This window comes from Drosophila yakuba, chromosome 2L (genome assembly GCF_016746365.2).
Source record: "Drosophila yakuba strain Tai18E2 chromosome 2L, Prin_Dyak_Tai18E2_2.1, whole genome shotgun sequence".
NCBI lineage: Eukaryota > Metazoa > Arthropoda > Insecta > Diptera > Drosophilidae > Drosophila > Drosophila yakuba.
The window spans coordinates 1,625,016-1,644,771 of record NC_052527.2 but is presented as its reverse complement, the minus strand read 5'-3'; the positions used below and the strand labels follow the sequence as shown (position 1 = coordinate 1,644,771).

The 19,756-nt window shown below is 47.7% G+C and overlaps 4 protein-coding genes across 6 annotated transcripts in view; 2 read left to right on the top strand and 2 right to left on the bottom strand.

Annotated features, from left to right (window-relative positions):
- Positions 1-81: 81 nt before the first annotated feature.
- LOC6526437 (cytochrome b-c1 complex subunit Rieske, mitochondrial) lies at positions 82-1,744 on the top strand. The gene is made up of 3 exons (XM_002087520.2): positions 82-264; positions 787-1,166; positions 1,307-1,744. The coding sequence occupies exons 1-3, from the start codon at positions 171-173 to the stop codon at positions 1,523-1,525; spliced, it is 693 nt and encodes a 230-aa protein (XP_002087556.1). The 5' UTR covers positions 82-170; the 3' UTR covers positions 1,526-1,744.
- On the bottom strand, positions 1,724-2,867 carry LOC6526436 (myb/SANT-like DNA-binding domain-containing protein 4). The gene is made up of 2 exons (XM_002087519.4): positions 2,404-2,867; positions 1,724-2,294 (listed from the first exon to the last, which is right to left on the bottom strand). The coding sequence occupies exons 1-2, from the start codon at positions 2,762-2,764 to the stop codon at positions 1,894-1,896; spliced, it is 762 nt and encodes a 253-aa protein (XP_002087555.1). The 5' UTR covers positions 2,765-2,867; the 3' UTR covers positions 1,724-1,893.
- A 221-nt stretch (positions 2,868-3,088) lies between these two features.
- LOC6526434 (rab3 GTPase-activating protein catalytic subunit) lies at positions 3,089-19,658 on the top strand. Its single transcript, XM_002087517.4, has 5 exons — positions 3,089-4,477; positions 4,544-4,716; positions 18,093-18,634; positions 18,693-18,922; positions 18,977-19,658. Exons 1-5 carry the CDS (start codon positions 3,161-3,163, stop codon positions 19,475-19,477), a joined length of 2,763 nt encoding a protein of 920 aa, XP_002087553.1. The 5' UTR covers positions 3,089-3,160; the 3' UTR covers positions 19,478-19,658.
- Positions 7,801-19,756, bottom strand: part of LOC6526435 (leucine-rich repeat and fibronectin type-III domain-containing protein 2) — a 48,983-nt gene continuing 37,027 nt past the window's right edge. Inside the window, exons 3-10 of one of the 3 annotated variants that reach the window (XM_015197915.3) lie at positions 13,635-13,850; positions 12,541-13,491; positions 11,835-12,194; positions 10,854-11,539; positions 10,063-10,201; positions 9,457-9,581; positions 8,876-9,268; positions 7,802-7,937 (exon numbers count right to left, since the gene is read on the bottom strand). In XM_015197915.3, coding sequence (XP_015053401.1) covers positions 7,808-7,937; positions 8,876-9,268; positions 9,457-9,581; positions 10,063-10,201; positions 10,854-11,539; positions 11,835-12,194; positions 12,541-13,491; positions 13,635-13,832 — 2,982 coding nt within the window. In that variant the 5' untranslated portion in view covers positions 13,833-13,850 and the 3' untranslated portion in view covers positions 7,802-7,807. Of the gene's footprint in view, positions 7,938-8,875; positions 9,269-9,456; positions 9,582-10,062; positions 10,202-10,853; positions 11,540-11,834; positions 12,195-12,540; positions 13,492-13,634; positions 13,851-19,756 lie in introns of all 3 variants that reach the window. The other 2 variants (XM_039371763.2, XM_039371764.2) reach the window with 2 other exon arrangements.

The following is a 19,756-nucleotide window of genomic DNA, read 5'->3' as shown; positions in this document are numbered from 1 at the left end:
CTATTGCTGCAGCCCTGATGTTTCTCGTGACTGCACTGGTATATTGCGGTATTAACAGCAGTTTTGCTGGTATTTCTCACGCCCTCGAGTGCGGTCACACTGGTTCACTGACGAAAACGACAAACGTCGAAATTTTCGTGATCATTTAATTTGATAGGAAAACATACAAAATGATGAACGCCGTGTCGCGTGCTTACGTCAGAGGCGGAGCCCAGGTCCTCTCCACGGGATTGAAGGCGAGCGGCGTGGCCGTCAACTCGATGGGTAAGGCTCCGCGAGGCACTTTCGTCGAGCTGCCAGCTGAAAACACAGCCATTACATAATGAATGGATCGCGAAATACGCGGAAAAAGTTGAATAAAAGCTTGGAAACGCAGCCAGGACTCCATTTGCACTCGGCATCGAAGGGATTCGACAACTTTCCTTACGTAATTTCAACATAACCTCGTACAATAACAACAATCACTGGCTCCCAAGCACACCTGCAATTTACATCGGATTAATAGGATATAGTCATCCAAACTTGAGACGCACTATCTCCGGGATTAAGGATAGCATCATGTGAAGTTTGCCACTAGTGCCTTGAAGAGACGCTGAGTTATGCCAAGTTGGACGCAGATACCCTATGTCGGCTATACGGAACATAGCTTCAGCCTTGGCAACCTTGAAACCATGTTGTTTACACTCTTCAGAAGCAATACTGCTATGTAAACCAGACGAAAGACCTACTAAACAACTATTCCCCCACACATCAATGGATACCTAATGACTCCCTCTTTCCTTGCAGCCAACCGCCAGGCACACACTGACCTGCAGGTGCCGGACTTCTCCCCATACCGCCGGGAGTCCGTGAAGGACAGTCGTCGCCGCAACGAGACCGCCGAGGAGCGCAAGGCCTTCTCCTACTTGATGGTCGGCGCTGGAGCCGTGGGCGGTGCCTATGCGGCCAAGGGTCTGGTCAACACCTTCATCGGATCGATGAGCGCCTCCGCCGAAGTGCTGGCCATGGCCAAGATCGAGATCAAGCTGGCCGACATCCCGGAGGGCAAGTCTGTTACCTTCAAGTGGCGTGGAAAGCCTCTGTTCATCCGCCACCGTACCGCCGCGGAAATCGAGACCGAGCGAAATGTGCCCACATCCACGCTGCGCGACCCGGAAGCTGATGATGTAGGTACCGTGGGGTGGGTCGATTCGAATGGCTAACAAACGTAGAGTATGCGGAGAATCCAGCCATAGAAGTCAACCCACTATCCACTTCGACTCCAAAACTTTGAGAATTTTACTCATGTTACTCAATTCTCTTTTAGCAACGTGTGATCAAGCCCGAGTGGCTGGTGGTCATCGGAGTGTGCACGCATCTGGGTTGTGTGCCCATCGCGAACGCCGGCGACTGGGGCGGCTACTACTGCCCCTGCCACGGCTCCCACTACGACGCCTCCGGAAGGATCCGCAAGGGACCCGCGCCCCTCAACTTGGAGGTGCCCACCCACGAGTTCCCCAACGAGGGCCTGCTCGTTGTCGGCTAGAGGAGCTGTTATCGTTTAAGCCCCCAACTGCGTAGTGAATGGATCGATGTAAATTAATAAATACAACCAAACAGAACGACCGAGCATAAACGAGCAATTCATTCGAACTGAGGAGGGATAAATGAAAAGGAGATCGCCGCTTTCATCCAGCTTACTTGTTAAATTGTAGACGAATGTTTAGAAGTATGACAGACATTATTAAATCTTTTGAAGATGTAATTGTTTGCTTCTGGTTTGACATCATCGAGTGCACTTGAGCTTGAGTTTCTGATGTTTATCGTAAACTAGGACTTTACTTATAGTAATTTCGGAGAGCCATTGCAATTAGACAGACCACAATTAATTTAACTATCCTAGATGGAAACTCCTTAGGAAGAAGACTGCTTTGGCCCGACTTTTCGTCGCTTTTCCACAATTTCCGCTTCGAGAAGTTCGCTTTTAAGGCGCATATTTCGCAGCTCCACCTTGCGCTGCTCCAGTTCATATTTCTGCTTTTCCATCTCAATCTTGTGCTTCTCGGCTGCCCGGGCGTTTTCACATCGGTAGTACTCCTGCTGCAGCTTGATCAGCACGAGCCTCTCATCCTTCAGGCTATTCGAGGTGTCCTCTTCCGAGTGCTCATCATCGTCTGACTCGTCCTTCAAACTCGGAACTGCATAGATGGGACTATCTGCTGCGTAGCGTGAGTTATTTGGCGCGAATTTAACTTCGCTAGAGCCGCTTCTCGGGCTGTCCCTGCGGCTGTGTTCCGGATCGAAGTCGGTGCTACCTATAAATGGTTTTAGAACTTAGTAGAGATCAAAATATAACTGAATTGCTGATGCAGGTGGCACATAACCTGGTCAACTACAAAGCTTATCCTGCCATTCTCTACTCACTCTCTTCATTGTTAGCAGCTCCAGCCAGGGAGGAAACTCCCGAAATGGACAAGTTCTGCCCAGATTCCGGTGCATCGTCAGTCTGTGTCTCCTCATCACTCAGTGTGCCGTTTTTGCGCATCATCCGCAGGTTGTTGGTGTACTTCTCCCGCAGCGCCTGCCAAGGACGCTCCATTCCGGTTTGAAGTGCGAAATCCGCCTCAATTTGCTTCCATGCCTCCGATTTCTTCCTCCAAATGACCGGATCCTTCTGCTTGCTGCGGATGACGTCGCGGTGCGCCAGGATCAGGTTCTCCAGGATCTCCTCCTCCTCGATGGTGAAGTTCTTCGCACGGGCCCTTACTCGCTTGCCCGCAAACATGGTGCAAATTATCAACTCCCCTTTAGCAAATATAAAATTAAAAGTTTGGTAAACAAAAAGATGTTTGGTTGCTGGTCGTGAGTTGCCAGATCGCTTGAGGATTCGCAGGGATGCGCAAGAAAAGTACTGTTATGAAAAATACTAAGCTCCGTTCGGATAAAATAATTATGAAATCACTCGTAAACTTAAAAAAACAAATGAGGCAACTTAAACAAATAAGTTGTTATTAATACACTTTTAATACAATTTTAAAGAAATGACAAATATAAGGTGCTCCTTTCCAACACTTGTTTCAATCAGCTGATGTGGCCACAATCTCTGGCAACGCTGGTCCATTGTTGTCTACGATTTAAGTTTGTTGTCTTTTGTTGATTTACGCGTTGAAATTCCTTTAAAATGGCCGAGGAAATCGACGATAACGAATTCTACCGGGAGAACTTCAGCGCGGATTCCGACTGGGAGGTGTTCAACGCCCAGCTGGGCGAAATCCTCCAGAAATGGGACGTATCCGCAGATTCCGAATCCCGAAATCTCAAATCCGAGGAAATCTTCAGTTGCAATTGGAAGGTGGAGAGGGAGAAGCTGGACATGTTGAGGAATGGCATTGAGGTGGAGTATCACCAGGCTATCCTGGAGGACGAGGAACTCGCCAGAGAGGAGACCAAGGAGCATACCTGCCTGCAACGCACCAGTTGCCACCATGACCTCATGTCCACTGGCAATAGCTTTGGTCCTCCAATAACGAGCTCGCAGGATCTGCACATTCTCGCCAGGATCTACGGACTGAGGAGATTCATTGTCCTGCACCCCGTGAATGCCACTCTCAACTACATGAAGTCCACCTCTGAGTTCAACTTTTTCCTGAGCGCCGTCGCCGTTGTTTCCGCCGAAGTTCAGAGCGTGGTACCCATCTTCGTCCAGATCTACGATCCCAAATGGAACTACTACACGGGCGTGGCCCTGGCACCTGCGCTGAGAACCAATTTCCGGCTTATTGGACTTGAGAAAGCCCCGCCAGAATGTCGCTTCCTGATGGGTCTGCTTACCCTTTTCCGGGAAAAGGTGCCCACTTCCTACTCCCAGGCGGCCATGATCTCAGTTTGCACCACCTACGCGCTGGACACCATGCGCATCCGCATGCCCATGTACGTGCCCTTCGACCACGGCCTCAGCTCCGAGGACATCGTAGTGGATGGAGAAGTCTCGCACCTGGAAGTGCAGCAGTTCTATGCCTTACCACATGGCTACACTCCCGAGTCGCGCACGGAAATCTACCTGGTCTACACCTGGCCGGAGCTGTCCGAACACGTGGCCTTTGATAGCGAACAGAGGAGCGACTTTGTGCCCTCCAAAGCTCCGCTGGGCAAGGTCTACCTCTCGGTTGAGGCCTCGTCCTATCTCTCCTGCTGTCTGAGGGATTACCAATCTGTGGCCGAGGTTACTAGGTCTCTGGAGTCCTTTGTGGGCAGAAACTTCTCCGGCACTAGCAGCGGAGCAGGGGCCGCATCCAATCCCTTGGACCGCATCACGGAGCACAAGCTGAGCAAGCGTAGAGAACGCAGCTTTGAGCTGCCCTCACAGGCGGGATTAACGAAGCAATTACCTGGTCCCATGACCGAAAGCGAGTTGAGCGAACTGTTGGCGTATTTGTTTCCCGATATGCATCCCGAGATGGCGTTGTTTCCCTACGCCAAAAAGAGCTTCACGGATAAGGTGAGTGTAGGAATCTAGTCTAGCAATCCCATATCCCTTTCTTATTTATTTTTTGCCATTTTTCAGTTCGACCCCATGCGAATTAAGAGCGCTGTACCCGATTCTTTGGTTTGTCGCCTCAGCTGTCTGCTGGCCACCTGCCACGCCCACCTGGGCAGCGTCGAGGGCATGGCCCAGGTGTGGGCGGCCTTCACCCGCCAGCTTCGCTTGCTGTGGGATAACTCGCTCACGGTTCCCGGGTGAGTAAAACGCCTTGTCGGCCGACAGATAGTAACAAAAATATGCTTTATTCGGAACTTGATGCGTACGAACTAAGGAGCAAAAACGAAACGTTTCGTAAATTGTCTAGTAAATTTAGTTGCTAATCTGTGAAGCCGCAAAGTTAACACTTGAATTGGATTTACATTTAACAGTATAACGCACATTAATTATGGGATCGTGTACTATAACTCTAACTGCGTTGAATTGGTGGTGTCATCTCATCATCTTCCTCAGAATCGGTTGGTGTTTTCGTTTTCAGTGTTATCCTAGAGAAGAGCTCCTGCGAAGGACATGCTCCACTGTTTCCGTAGTTGAAAGATGTACATATATATTTTTGTGGCTGGCAGTTTTGGTGTCACCGATTATCAGTAATATTGCTCATGCCGCGGTTGCCGTATTTCTTTCAGTGCAGCTAAACTAAATTCAAGCACGTGCTCTGTTCTCCTCTCTTTTCATCAACGTTTCATCGTTCTCAGTGTGCTAAGGCAGTTTAATTAAATTGTAATTGCTAACACTAAGTTTGATTTAAAGTTTCTTAGGCTAATTGTGGATATTTGTTCCTCTACTTCGCATTGGCTTGCTTTAAAGTGAAACGTTCAACGGAAACATATTTAGTTTGCTCTTTCTCTGAATTTATTGCCTATGTTTATTGGAATATTTGCTTAGTTCTTGTTCTAAATAATTGCTCCCGTTTTCCACCTAAATTGTGCTTACTGGTCTAATGCTCAAAGCCTCGCCTATAACTTGTACTTACGACTAGTGTGTAGAATATATAGTAGATATTAGCTTACTGCACTAAGTATCTAGTGCCAGACATGGACTTGTTGTGGCTCCCATATCCGGGTATCCGGTCCACGGGCACTAAATATTGTTAACTGTCAACTGTGTTTCGCCCGGACTGACCCGGACTGTTTATCCGGACCCGTCCCTTCAACGACAATGATAATGATAAAGCTATGATAATGATGAACCGAAATCGTTTCGAACGCTTAAGCCTACGAACTTCTATATACATCGATGTACAGGCGCTCGACTAGCAAGCAAACATACAAACCAAAAAAGGGGTGTAAATAAAACGAAAGATCTTTAATGTATTCTTTTATTAAAATCTTACTAAAAGTAGAAATCATAAACGTAAGACAGAACTTAGCACGCAAAGTCTCGATTGAAGCTTCTGTACACAACGAAATTAAAACAAGTCGAGACTTCAAATCGATTTCGAACTGAAATTGAAACTGAAGCTCAGACTGAAATTGAAACTAGCTAAAACTGAAATTGAAACTGAAACTGAAGCTGACTTCAATGTGAGTTAAACTAAAGCTGTTCAGGCAGTAAATGGTTTGGTTTTTTGATCAGCTCGTAACTGGGACAGACGAACATAGAAAGTGAAAGTAAATGAGTTGAGAGAAATGATAAGAGTTCTACAGTTTAGAAATGCTTAAAAAGGATGTGTAAGAAGTTAATTCGACCTACTACAATTGGTTATTTGGCTCTTAACTACCTTGAAAACCGTTAAACTTTGAATTACGTTCGGGTTAACTACACCTTATAGGACTGGCTGTTGCTCATTCTAGATTATGTACATATTGCTTTTTGTGCTCTCTCAGCGACTTCTATGCCTGTCTATCCCAGCGCCAACGACCCCCTTACGCGCTAGTCATTAGTTAATAGTTAAAATAATTAATAGTTAATAGCTATTAAGTGCGGTTTAGTACCATATTGACTTAAGTTGTAGTTCTTCGATTCATGCAGCAAGAACTGGGAAAAGCGTTGTGTTATTGCACTCTAAACAGCGTATAAAAATATCTATTCCTCTGTACTACACCTCAACGTCTGCCATGCCATCATTATTATTGTTATGCATTATGCAGATCCTAGAATTCCAAAAGGGCCCCGTGACAACAGCAAGGTGACAAGGAGCTGCACTCAAAGCTCGGCCCTGTCTGCAGATGCGTCTGCTGCATCATCCGTATCATCCGTATCATCCGCAGCAGCTGCTGCACCCGCGTCAGCCAATGTCAAGTTCACAGACAAGGACACTTCCTGCTGCTGCTGTACCTGCTGCTCTTGCTGCACTTGCTCTATGCTCGACACTGAGGTGCTGGCCAAGGATGAGCCCGCCCGCTCCCCATCCTCTCCATCCTCTCCAGCTACTGCTGCTGTCACTGCGGCTGTCTCCTGGCTCATCTCCTCCTCCTGCTCCTCCTCGCTTAGACTACAATTACATGTACAATTACAGCTATCACTAAACGTATGCGCCTTATAATTGCCGATGCTGCCGGTTGCATCGTGCTTGTTACAGATATTATTATATAAAATATTGTTAGTCGTGGCCGTTGCCATTGCGGGTAGCTGTAAACGGAAGGCGTTGCTGCGGGGAGCGTGGCGTGTTGCAGCTGCACTGCTGCCACTGCTGTTGCTGCTGCTGCTGCTCCTGCTTGTGGGATGATGATAGATGATTTCCTGACGTTCATATTCGTTAAAATAGTTCTCGACAACAATGCCACTTTCTGCTGCTGCAGCTGCCTCTGCTGCTGTTGCTGCTGCTGCTGCTGCAGTTGCATCTCCCAGCGCTGCTGTCATCGAAGCCAGCGGCATTTGCTGCTGCTGCTGGGCGATGTTGCTGCTGCTGGTTGTGTTGCTACTGTGGCTGTTGCTGTTGTCGGTGTGGCCAGTAGTGGTGGTGTTGCTATTATGGAAATTGGCTGCTCGGGGCACCACATCGGGGGGCGAGGTGCAGCGCTCCGTCTGCGGCATATAGTAGTGTAATCGTTGATGTTGCTGCTGTGCTGGCTGATATGGCTGCTCCCATTGCTGATTGTTTCTGTGTCGTTGTTGATGTCGCTCGTTCCTCCACTGTTGCAATTGATGCTGCTGCTGCTGCTGCTGCCGCTGCTGCTGCTGATGTTGCAGTTGCTGATGTTGTTGCTGCTGCTGTTGCTGTTGCTGCTGCTGACGCCGACCATGCCCCCTGCCCCCGTGCCCCTCAATGGTCGGCGTCAGATATTGTCAGAAGATGCCGTCCCAGTTTAATACAACATTGAAATATCAGGACAACGTGAGTCGCCCTCATAATGGCACTAAACCGTTGCGCGTCGTCGGATTGCGGGCCATATAGATGTCCATGTCGTGATCCGTCCAGTTGTCCGATGTATCGCAGTAGTTGTTCAGCGTGTGCGTCGATCCCGCCTGCGAGTATCTGCAAAGTAAACCAAAAAGCCAGCCAAACAAACAGTCAGTCGTCGCTTGGTATCGATTATATCAGAGATTCACTCGTGCAACTCTGACGCATTGCCCAATGCGTTTGTGCAGCAAAACAGTAAAAATGCTCGAATCGAAGCGAAACGCAATTAAAATTAATGGAATCAGTGGAAATTTATACAGCGGCAATGGAAAAGGGAGCGAGGGGAGCCATTGGGTTAGTAGTTAGTATTAGTGGAATGGTGAAAGGAATGCATGTACACGCTGTAGTTACAGAATTTTTGTACACACATCAATGAAAGTTTGATTTGATTGCGGCGATGGATAGTTGCCAATCAAGACTGAAAGTAAAGCGAGCAAGGAGTTCGAAAGTGTTTCGGTTCGGGCTTGGAAAAGTTAGCCAAGTTAATTGCTCTGAAAGAAGTCAGTATACAGCGTAGATTTAGCTCTATTTTGTACTCTGATTGGGTAGAAATTACAGAAATATTTCAGCAAATTATTGGTAAGCAAAAGCAAGAATTTAAGAGGGGAACCATCAATCAAAAAGTATGAGAATGTAGTCATCCTCCAAGTTCAAGGTGAATTGTGAAACAGAATTGATAAACAATTGGCTCATTAATCAATATCTGGCTATTTTTCTCACGCTTACCGCGAAACCTGCGATTAAATTTGGCATTGAAATTTTTGGGAGACGGACCCAGCCCATTCATAAAAAAAAACTAATTAAAATGACGATCAACGAAAGCCATTGAATTAAAAACTTTCAAAACAAAGACATAAAAGAAAGAATTGAAAGTGTTGTTTGGGGTGTGTGATTTGTAAGCCGTGATAAGCGTTTTACGACGATCTCGCAGTGGGTGTGAGCTGCATTTAATTAGTTTTTTTTTTCTGAACTCTGGAGTCTGGAGTCTCTGGTGAGCTGTGTGCTCCACTTACCGACTTCCCGGTCGATGGTTGTGTATGTGGGTGGTGTTCAGCTGCTCGCGGGATCTGGAGCGCGGTCGCGATCTCCGGGCACTGGAGGCGATGCTGGCCGGTCCGCCGCCGCCCACCATTCCGCTCATGGCCATCAGGCTGCTCACGGGCAGTCCGTTGCCACCGCCTCCTCCTCCGTTGCCGCCCAGGCCACCGCCTCCTCCGTTGCCGCCGTGAATGGAGCCCGCATAGGAGGCACGCGACATGCGCTCCGAGGCGGCGGCCAGGGATTGGCGGGATTGCCGCAGTTCCGGCCGGGAGTTGACCAGGTTCGAGGGGAAGGCGCTGCCCAAGTAGCCGCGGTGCGAGTTGTTCGAGAAGCTGTGCTGCGACTGTCCATCCGCCAGGGATCTACTGTAGTTGCGTGTGTGTGTGTGGGTTGCGGTTTGTGGACATGTGTGTGTGTGTGTAATGCATATGCAAACAATGAAACAATCGAATCGAACGAACGAAATAAATAATAAGTGTAAATAATGCAGCAGGCACGGAATGCAGGGCAAGCAAATGTTTGCAGCAGGTTAAAGGTATAAGGCTCGACTCACCTCGATTTGCCCACCTTGCCGGGCATTCCGGAGAAGTGGCTCCTCATGTCGTCCGGCTGCTCCACGGGATAGATGCGCGGCCGCGGTATCGAGCGACCACTGTAGGCCGACACTTGATCCCATTCCTGCAAAGCAGATTTCGAGGCTTAGTCTTAACTCTTTTACTCAACTTTCCATTTGCACACTAAACTAGCGATGTTGACCACATTCTACTTATCAGCACTTAATTATTTTGCAAGCAGACTTGCCAAAAAAAAAACCAATAAAAAGGAAGATGACCAATCTGAAATACTTTTGCACTGGCATTATTTATCCGAGCTGCGCTCCACTTAGTGTGCTGCCCCCCATAAATACAATCAACAGTCATCAAATCGCCTCGCTGCCAATTTCCCGTAGTCATGGACTAAGTCCCCCATCCCAGATAGTCAGCTATCCGACAATCCGGACAGAAAGTCAGCCAGTCAGCCAGATAGCCAGACAGTCAGAGAGGCAGCTATTTAGTTGGCCAGCCAGGCGGGAGCCAGAAGTGGCAACAATTTCTTGGCAAGCTCCTCCTCGAGCTCAGCCAAGTGGAGGAACAGAGGGTGGCGATTGGGGACTACTCACCTTGTGATTGTTAAATGCCGATAGCGTGGCAATGGAGCCAAGTGGTCCAGGTGAACCGGTCGGACCGCAGCAATTAACGGGCAGACCTCCAATTGGCAGCGGACTCTTCTGCTGGCTGCTCTGCAGTTTGCGGGAGCGTCTGGGAAAGATACAAACGGAGCAAGGATGAGTATCGAAAAAAAAGAAATGGGGCTCTAAATACCCTGGCCAAACAAGTAATCGCAACATTTATCTCGGCACAATTAGATGGCAAGCGTTTTATAGTTATAGACGGCGATTCACCTAGTTAGGAATTACATTTTGGGTATCGCATAATAAGCTTAATGAAAGTGCTGCATTTCACATAGCTGCACTGTGTAGATAGTATAAATTACTTTGCTTGGCTTGGCAAATATATATGAAACAAAAGAAACCATCACAGTTTCTCCAAATTTGACAAGAGCACAACCCTTTGTTTGGCTTGCAAGCCAAGCCAATGATAATCTAAACAACCTTCCTAAACAAATTACAATAACACTCAGCAGAGTACAATGGGCTGCACCGAAAGATGATGAAGTGTTAAGACACTTTGCAGAGTGCAGAGCGTAACAAATTCCACGCCGTGCGAAGGGGCAAGAATATAGGAGTACTGTATAGGAAAGTGGCAACGACTTAAGGACCTGCGATAAATCAGCCAGCCACTTTGCACAGCAATTGGCTTTGTCCGTGGCTCAGTTGCTGGGTAATAACTCTTTGGCCAAAAGGAAGGCAAAGAAGGGGAGTATTCAAAGTGTATAAGAGTAGAAGCTCACCTGCTGGCAGCGATGAAGACAATCACGGCCACAATGATGGTGCCACAAATGGCCGCACTGGCCGCAATCGTTATCTTGTCCATGTTGGAGGCCTGCGAGGCGACAGTGCGAACTTCGCGACACTGCTGGTAGGGAACCGTTTCGGGGGTCACGTGCAGCTCCTCCAGCGAGATGACGCACACGATGATGCACTCCTGGGCGGGGACATTCTTGATCTTGAACTCGCGCTCGCTGGACTCCAGCGGTGGTCCCTGCTTGAAGGCCTTCTCGCCGAACAGGCGATAGACGACGCGGAATCCCAGGATATTCGCCGTGTCCGAGTCCCACTGGATGATCACGGAGCTGTCCTGGCGGAACGCGTGCTTCACCTGCACCTCGTTGGCATCGTCGATGCGAGTGCCCCGCTGCGGTGGATAGCCCAGGACCAGTGGTGGCCTCTGCGGCTTGTGGAGGCCTCCTGCTCCAGCACCATTGCCATTGCCATTGGTCACTCCTTGGCGCCAGCCGGGCGCCTGCTTGCCATTGCCGTGACCCGTGGACGTGGACGTGGAGGATGAGGAGGAGGAGCTGCTGCTCGTCGTGATGGAGGTGGCCTGCACTGTGCCCGTTCCATTCACCGGCGCACTGGCAGCTGGCGAGGCTGTGCTGGCCGATATCGTTGTAGTCGACTTGGTCGGCTGACGCGTCTGTTGGAGTTAGTAAGGGAAAATGCATAGCTATCATTTGTAGAAGTTCAAAAGTTTACACTTAAAGCGCGATTAAATTTGTATGTTTGATTCCGGAGTACTTAAAGAGTAAACCATCAACTGAGTGCGAATAATGTCTCTTGATTTATTTGACAAAGTGGAGGCGAGAGACCACCAATGTACGGACACTTTATGCCACCATGATATACTTCCGCCTTTTTTTCTTGCATTTTATTTCGCCGCAATTGTTAACTTAACGATGCCGCCCGGTTTTATCACCTGCCCACTCACTCACCGTGCTCCTCCTGGTCGTTGGCTCCGCTGTGGTTGTCGTTGTGGTTGTTGTGGGTGTCGTTGTCGAGGTGGAGCTGCTCACACTGCTGGTCACCGGAGCCGAGGCTGCCGTGCCAGTGCCAGTCCCAGTCCCAGTGCCCACTGTACCCGTGCCCGTGCCCGTGTCAGTTTCATATTCCACGGAGTCGGGCGACGATGGCAGTGTCGGCTTCAGGTTATCGGCGAGGCCGACGGGTCCACGGAGGGCCGCATCGGCAATGTCCGGGCAGCTGAGCTCCTCCGGCTGAATGGAGTAGAAGCCTCGGTCCCGGAAGCGTGGTGGGGTGCCACAGAACTGGGGATTCCGTTCGCGCGATGTAACCTAAGGGCGTGTGGCCAAAACCAAAACACAGTTAATGAAACGAACGTTGGCAAGTTTGCAAACAGATCCAATCGGAAATGGCCCATTTGACAACAAGTTTTATCGAGGCAAACAACAAAATTGTGGAAGCAAGGAATGCTGGAATTTGTCGTTTATATTTATTGAAGGAATTCTTGGTAGCTGTATCAAATTGAATCAAGTTTAAATCATTGAATTACATAAGGAAAATCGGGCAACTAGTCGATTAAGTATTTATGTGGAAGTTTAGAACTTCAAAGAGTGTGGCCTCTCGGTAAAATAAAGATTCCAAGTATCGATTACATTGCATTTTAAGGGATCCACTCACCTGCAAGTCGCCGTTGCGAATCCACTCGGCCACCCAACGCAGCTTGCAGTCGCAGTGGAGGAACCTGCCGCCGAGGGAGAGTCCGCGGAGTGTGGCATTCAGGTGGGCGAAGGCGCCTTCGGGCACGCTGCTCAGTGGATTTCCGTCCAGGGCCAGCAGGGTGATGCCCGGATTGCCCCGGAAGGCGGCCTCCGGCAGGCTGGTCAGCAGATTGAAGCCAATGTCCAGGACACGCAGCTCCTTCAGCGAGTGCACGGCTCCAATGGGAAATTCCGCCAACAGATTGTTGAGCAAACTCAGCGAGCTCAGTGTTTTTCGCACGCCAGCAAATGCCGTTTCGCCAATGCTCTGGATGAGATTCCGCTCCAGATTCAGGGCAGTCAGAGCGTCCAGACCATCGAACACCCGAATGCCGCCCGCACCGGGCAGTTCTTTGATGCCATTCTGGGAGAGATCCAGGAAGGCCAGGCTCTTCAGACCCCTGATACTTTCCGGCACCTTTCGCTGCTTGGTGCCCTTCAGATTCAGGTTCTTTAGGCTCTGCTCCAGGCCCCTGAATGCATTGCTGGCCAGGGTGACATTGTTATCATTGAGCTTGAGGGTGGAGAGCTTGGTCAGGCCCACAAAGGCGTCGTCGGGAATGTGAGTGAGCTGATTTTTGGACAAATCCAGCAGATTCAGCTTGCCCAGCACCTTGAGCGCCTCAACTGGCACGTCGGCCAGCAGATTATCCTGCAGATTGAGATTCCGCAACACCGACTCCTGCCCCTTAAAGGCACCCGTTGCAATCCTCTGGATGCCGCAGCTCGAGAGCTGCACATTGTGCAGGCTCAAATTGCTGAAGACGGCATTGGGCAACTCGGAAATCGTGGAGTTGTTCACGTACAGCAAATCCACGGGCTTCAGGCGGGCGTGGGTGTTCATCGCAGCCAGGAGTTGCGAAAAGTCCACCTGGATAATGGATAACAGAGAATAAAGGGTTGTAAAAACGAATACTTATGTATTGTTGGTCCAAAAGATAGAATATATCTGCACTTGAATATCATATAAGTCTTTTGAAGTAAATTCACATTGAACTAAGAATCTATTCGCACCTGATCGCACTGCACGGATAGCTCCCTGCCCAGATTGTAGGCGCAGATGCAGCTCGTCTGCAGGTCGGGCACATCCCTCTGCCAAGGACACTGGGCGTGGGCCAAGTGGAGCCTGCCCAGGATGAGTGGCAGTAGCAGGAGCAGGAGCAGGGGCGTGCTCCCTGCTGGTAAAGCTGTTGTCGTTCGGCCTGGTCTCATCTTGGTGCCGGCATAGAGCTGCAAGTAAATGGAAGAAGACACAGTGCTCAGTTAGAGAGAGTGTGTGAATCCTGGGGCTCAATGAAAAAGTGAAGGTTGTCTGGGCCAGTGCGGCAATAAATTACCCAATTAATACTGTCGCCTGGCAGGCAAATCGCCCCCTGTTTTCTAGTATCTTCCACTGGTCAGTTGGTCAAGGATTGGCATTGGGGCAAGTGTCTACGAGTAGCAGTGTACACAGCAAGAAAATGAACTTAAATATATTGCCCTTGTCTCAATTCAATGGCTATAGATTGTGCATTTACTAGCACTCAAGTGACATGATGTTTTTCTCACTGCTGCTGGGCAAGTGCAAGTGGGCAGGCTTTATCAATCAGTTTTGGCAGGCTACTTTCAATTTCATTTTCATGCTCGTTAGACAGCAAACAGTGCGTGAAAGACGAGCCCCAACCCATGCCAAACCCATGGCATCCCATTCCAGTGATCTGAGATCCTTGGGGCAGTTTAGTTTTGATTAATTTGCCCGTCTGCCTGGCTGCGCCTGTCAAACGAGGTGCTTCAGTTGGTCGCTTCGCTTTTGGCCATAAAATAGGCATAAAAACAGGGTAAGCAAGACGTAGCGAAAGTAAATCCTTTGGGGACTCCTTTTCAGAAACGCTCGAAATAAAAAAGTGTTGCGCGGCGCAGCTTTTTGTTGGCCATTTAATTTAATTTGGCCGCATCATAAAAAAGCCAAGCACGTGATGTTGCCCCCTTTTCACCGCCCCACCACCACCAGTACCCTTTTTTTTTTCGCCTTTAACCCCTTTCGCCCTTAACCCCTTAAAAAAATGTGGCACCATGCAAACAATGGACGATGACTTAAGGGTCGGCAAAGAAGCTGTTGACCTTTTTGCATAATCATGAGTTATGATGACACACAGTTTTCTCCTCTTTTGCTTGTTATTGTCTGAGACAATTTGTATTCCCGCAGATCATTGTTATATTATGTGATTTCAAGCAGAAATTTGAGATGAAGAGATGAAGGCACAGGTGAATGGACTGCCTGTTATTCTTCTGTAGCCAAATCAATGCAGATTGAGTGAGTTTAAAAATGCAAAATGAATTAATCAAATCATGGAACGAAGAAAAATGTTGCATTGCTGAATAATCGTTTTGAGAAACAAAAATGCCGTGCCCTAATCAATCAAATAATTCCATTTACAGTACACATTTTCCGTATAATTCCAAATCAAAGCGGGAGTTTTTCGAGATGATGTTACTTGATTGCAAATTGAAGTGCCCCGTCCACTTTTTCGCTCCTCTGCAACTGGCGGGCAAACCGCAGAGTAATAATTAAACTGCACGCTCCGCTGCATCGCAAATAATAATCAACATTTTGTCTTTTGATTGATAGTTTTTCCTCCAACTGGGCAGCTGTGTCACGCCTCCCTGAATCCGAAACCCCAAACCCCCAAACTCGAAACCCGAAATCCGAAATCCGAAATCCATAAGATAAATCCCCGCGGGCGGCGGAGGCTCTTGAGGTTATGTCTCAATTGTCCGATGCGCCTGACTTCATTTTTCATGGCAATTGGTTGTTTTTTTTTTTTTGCTGGGCTGTCTGTCTCTTCCTTAATTCAACTTATAAATTGCATTACGTGGCTAAATCCGCAAAAAATGAAGCGGCCACAAATATATTTCAAGCTCCACTGTGCACTGTGCACCACTTGCCACTCGCCAGTCGCCCGGCTCTTTCTCATTTCTCATTTCTCACTCAGCTGTCTGGCCACAAATTTAATTAAAAAATTCTTGCACCATTTTATTCCCTTTCTTACATTCGCGGCAAGGCGCCTTTTGTTGTTTTCTTCTGCGTATTAATTGCATCACTAAATTTTTTAATGCGCTGAAAGTGCGAAAATTGCAGCGGGAAAACAAAGCGGGAAATGCAGTGCGACTGAATAAATGAAAATCGAAAAGACAACTTAAATTGCATTTTTCTCTTCAAATGATGGGCTATTTAAATACTGTTTAAGCTTATATAAACTTCTAAGCAGAGGCTTGAATGTTCTCCAAACCTTTGTGCATCACTATCTTTATAAATAACTTAAATATTTTTCATTTAACTCAGAATATTCCAGGGTATTACGAGAAGTGCAAGCGAACAACTTGAGAGGTGCAAATGATTTTCCTATTCCTCTCACTCGGTGGCTGTTTCTTTTGTTGTGGCCGCATAATTATTCACTCTTTTTCATTTTTTATTTTTTATTTTTCGGCGGTCGGTGGCTTGGCAAATTTGCATTTTTAGACAATGGTCGAGCGGTTAATTTTTTCCTCTCCGTTTTTGTTTTGCTAGATTTTTTTTTCAGCCACCTGCCTTGCTGGCCAAGTTGGGCAATCTTCTGGTCCCATCGCACACACCTCTAGGCACAGAAATGTTTTAATTGAAGTTTTATTCGGCAAAAGCCAGGCATTCTTCTTGTGGGCGTGGCTCGGGGCGGCGGTGGGCTTAAGGTCACATAATGCTGTTAAGCATTTAAGTGGATTAGAATTTCTGAGGTTCCGAAAAAGTGAGTTTGTTTTTTGTGTTCAGTGTTCAGTGCTCTCGTGGAAAAAGTTGTCAATTGAAAAGTTTATATATAGATGGGATTATATATAGAACTGGCTGGTTGGCAAGGTGTGAGTGCGTGGGTTGATCACTTTTTGGGTCAGCTTAGCCACAGGAATTAAATCAAGAGCAGCACCATAAACTGGGTTGCTTTTTGGTTTTTGTTTTTAGCTTTTTGTGCTTGAACCGATGAAGTTTGAAGCCGTTTCGGGGCATATTAATGTTGCATTAACAGGGTAGAATTAACTTTCAGCGCGGCGTTGAAAGGGTTAGAATGCTCTGAAAGGGTCTCAAAGCTTTGAGTTGAACTAATTTGTTAGGGCCAATAAAGCACTTTAAATTATTAAATAATTGATACAGTTAAGTTGTCGCACTTGTGAGCTTTTGTATTATCCAATAAATTCCTCGAAAATCCCCTGACAAAATCCCCTTTTAAATATTCCGGCTTTAGCATTCCATTTTGGCTCTGAGGCCAAAAAACAATTGCCATTTAACCGCAGCTTATCCTTTTGGCCATTGGAGCCGACTGAATTGTTCTGTTGGCCACACAAAAATAAACGTAAGTCGGTCTATTTTATTGGGGCAGCCCCCAATGACGATGATGATGCTGGGTGATGCTGGGAACCCGGCAAAAATAGACATAGAATTAATGACGTGAAGCGCACACTTGATGTTCTTATTTAACAGCAGCCAAAATAAGAGTGTCGAGAAGGAGGGGCATTGTCAAGTGGCCAGCATTAGGTCAATAAAAGCCAAGAGCCATTTGTCAGCTAGCTTGTTCGGTCGCCCGCTGCCAAGTTGAGTGCAATTTTAGCCACTTTAAAAACCTTTTAAGCAGCTGCTCCTCCACTGCAGCTGTCCACGCAGCCACTAATAAGGCAACTTTTATGCAAATGCCAAGTGCAGGAGCTGCAGGAGCTGCAGGGCTCCCCTTTTTTTCGGTTGCCCAACAGGCAGCCACTGTCGCGGTCCAAATAACTCAACTTCCCCCCTTAATGCAGCCCATGTACGGGTATACTGCTTCAAACCTACTCTGCTACTCCACAAAGTTCAGCGAACTCTTGGGGCTTGGGGCTGAGTCACCTCCTCCACTTCTCAGGCTCATTGGCTATGCAAGACCAGAGGGCCACGCACGCGTTGACAGCCATGATGAGCGTGAATATCAATTGGTTTACCAGGAGGGGATAGATACTATATGTGTTCGTACGTGGGACCCTCCCATAGTTTGCCCTCATGTATGCGACTTGGCGACTTGGCCGAGAGAGCTCGCTTTTGGCCGCCTTTGTCGGGTTTATTGTCAAGTCGGCGACTGAGATTGGCCCCAAGAATGTGAATGATATGCCATCAAGGCGGCGGTAGATTTGGCCCAGCCATGAAAAGGTTGGAGCATAAATTAAGACTCAGATGAAATCTTAAACTTGAACGCAGTGATTCAAAGAAGACGTGAAGTTAGGATAATGACTGTTCTTTATTAAAGCAATCGCAGAGAAGAAGGTAGTTTCTTTAGAGGCCACTGAAGCGCTGAAAGAGTGAAATATGTAAGAGGGAAAGAATCCAATAAGGCACATAAACGAAACCAAACAGCATAAACCTAATTAATTAAGTGAATGTATCAACACCTCCGTTGTTGTTCTCAACGTGCTAACACCTTCGAATGCTCTGGATTTCCCCAGAATTTCCGCTGGCTTTCCCGACACGCGCACCTGCCTCCTCCACCAGAAGCTCCAGATGCTCAACGTTTGCGTGGAGCGTCGCGTGCAACGGGAGGCGAATAGCAAAAGAAAATCTGAGGGACTGGTGGGAAAAGCCAGTGCCGAGGAGGAGCAGCTGGAGGAAGAGGATGAGGACGACGACGAAGGCGAGTTCTTTGACTGCGATGATCTGACTGCCGGTGCGGGCTCACCCACAAAAGCAGTTCTCAGTCTGAAACCGGAGGGTCGCCTCAGGCGTTTGAACGACGAGCGTTTGCTGGAGGAGCCCGATGAGTATCTGTATATCCCAGAGACCCAGGAACCGGTGCCAAAGACCGAGGATCAGCTGCAGGACGATGCCGAAGTTATGCTGAAACTGGGACCCGGCTCCGGCCTAACCACCCAAATGATGTGCACTTCATTGCTCTCCGATATGGAGGCTTTCAAGGCCGCCAATCCCAGGGGCACAATGGAGGACTTTATACGCTGGTACAGCCCCAAAGACTGGGAGGAGGTCACGGATGGTAAGTGATTTACATTTGATAAAAACGAATCATTTATGCACATCATATATTATTACAGAACTGGGCCAAGTGAAGCAGCAACTAAGTATTCGAATGACCACTGAGGGCAACACCTGGCAGAAGGTGTGGGAACAGGCTCAAGCCGTTCCTGTGAGCAGACAGAAAAGGCTATTCGACGACACCAACGAAGCTTTGAAAGTTCTTCACTATATGGAAACTCGGAAAATGCACGAGATCTACAATCTGACCATAATTCCCCTACTGCACTCAGCTATACTGAAACTTGCTGTAAGTAAAATTCTACTTATAAAAGAATCTCGCTTAATAAACACATATTTACAGCACATTCTAAGCAATGCGAAACTGGATGATTTATTCAGCTCCCAGATTGAGAAACTTCTCAGCGACCTCTGCCGCCTCTCACGATCTCATTCGGATGAACTTCCGCCAATAAAACCCTTATTGGATGATCTGGCTGAATTGGAGCGGCGCTTCTACCAGTTCAAGTGCTTCGAGCGACTATCGGGATATCCGAAGAAAAGCTCTCTGCAGCAAGTGAAACTTCAGTTCGAGGAGATCCTTCGCAATGACAACTGTTGCACGATTGTAAATCGAAGACTGACGGCAGCTGGCGATGGCACTTTGTATGATATACTCATACCCAAACTGGAGGCGGACATGGCTGAACGGCTGATTAGCAAGGATTACATCATTCGATTGGATGGGGACACCAAGAGCACAGAGAAGGGGCTTTATTTGGGGCCACAGTTCATGAGGGCCATTGTGACCGGGGAGAAACTGAGACTTTGTGGAGCGTTTACAGAAAGTACGGCGTTTGTCTAAGACAAATGTTTTATCCATCTAATCATATATAGTTAAGTTATATAAAACTAATCAAATTAGACATCCAAACATACAGTTATAATAATTCATAATTCATATAATCATGCTACTCAAAATGGTGTTATTGGTGCTATGTAAAGAAATAAAAGTACAGTAGAAGCAACTACATTGTGGAACAACATTTCGTACCAATCTTTTAGCTACATCTTGCCCCATCGTTTTCGGGGAATTGCCCTCCGAGATCTTGGCCTCATATAATCACATAATCACTTCTGCAGC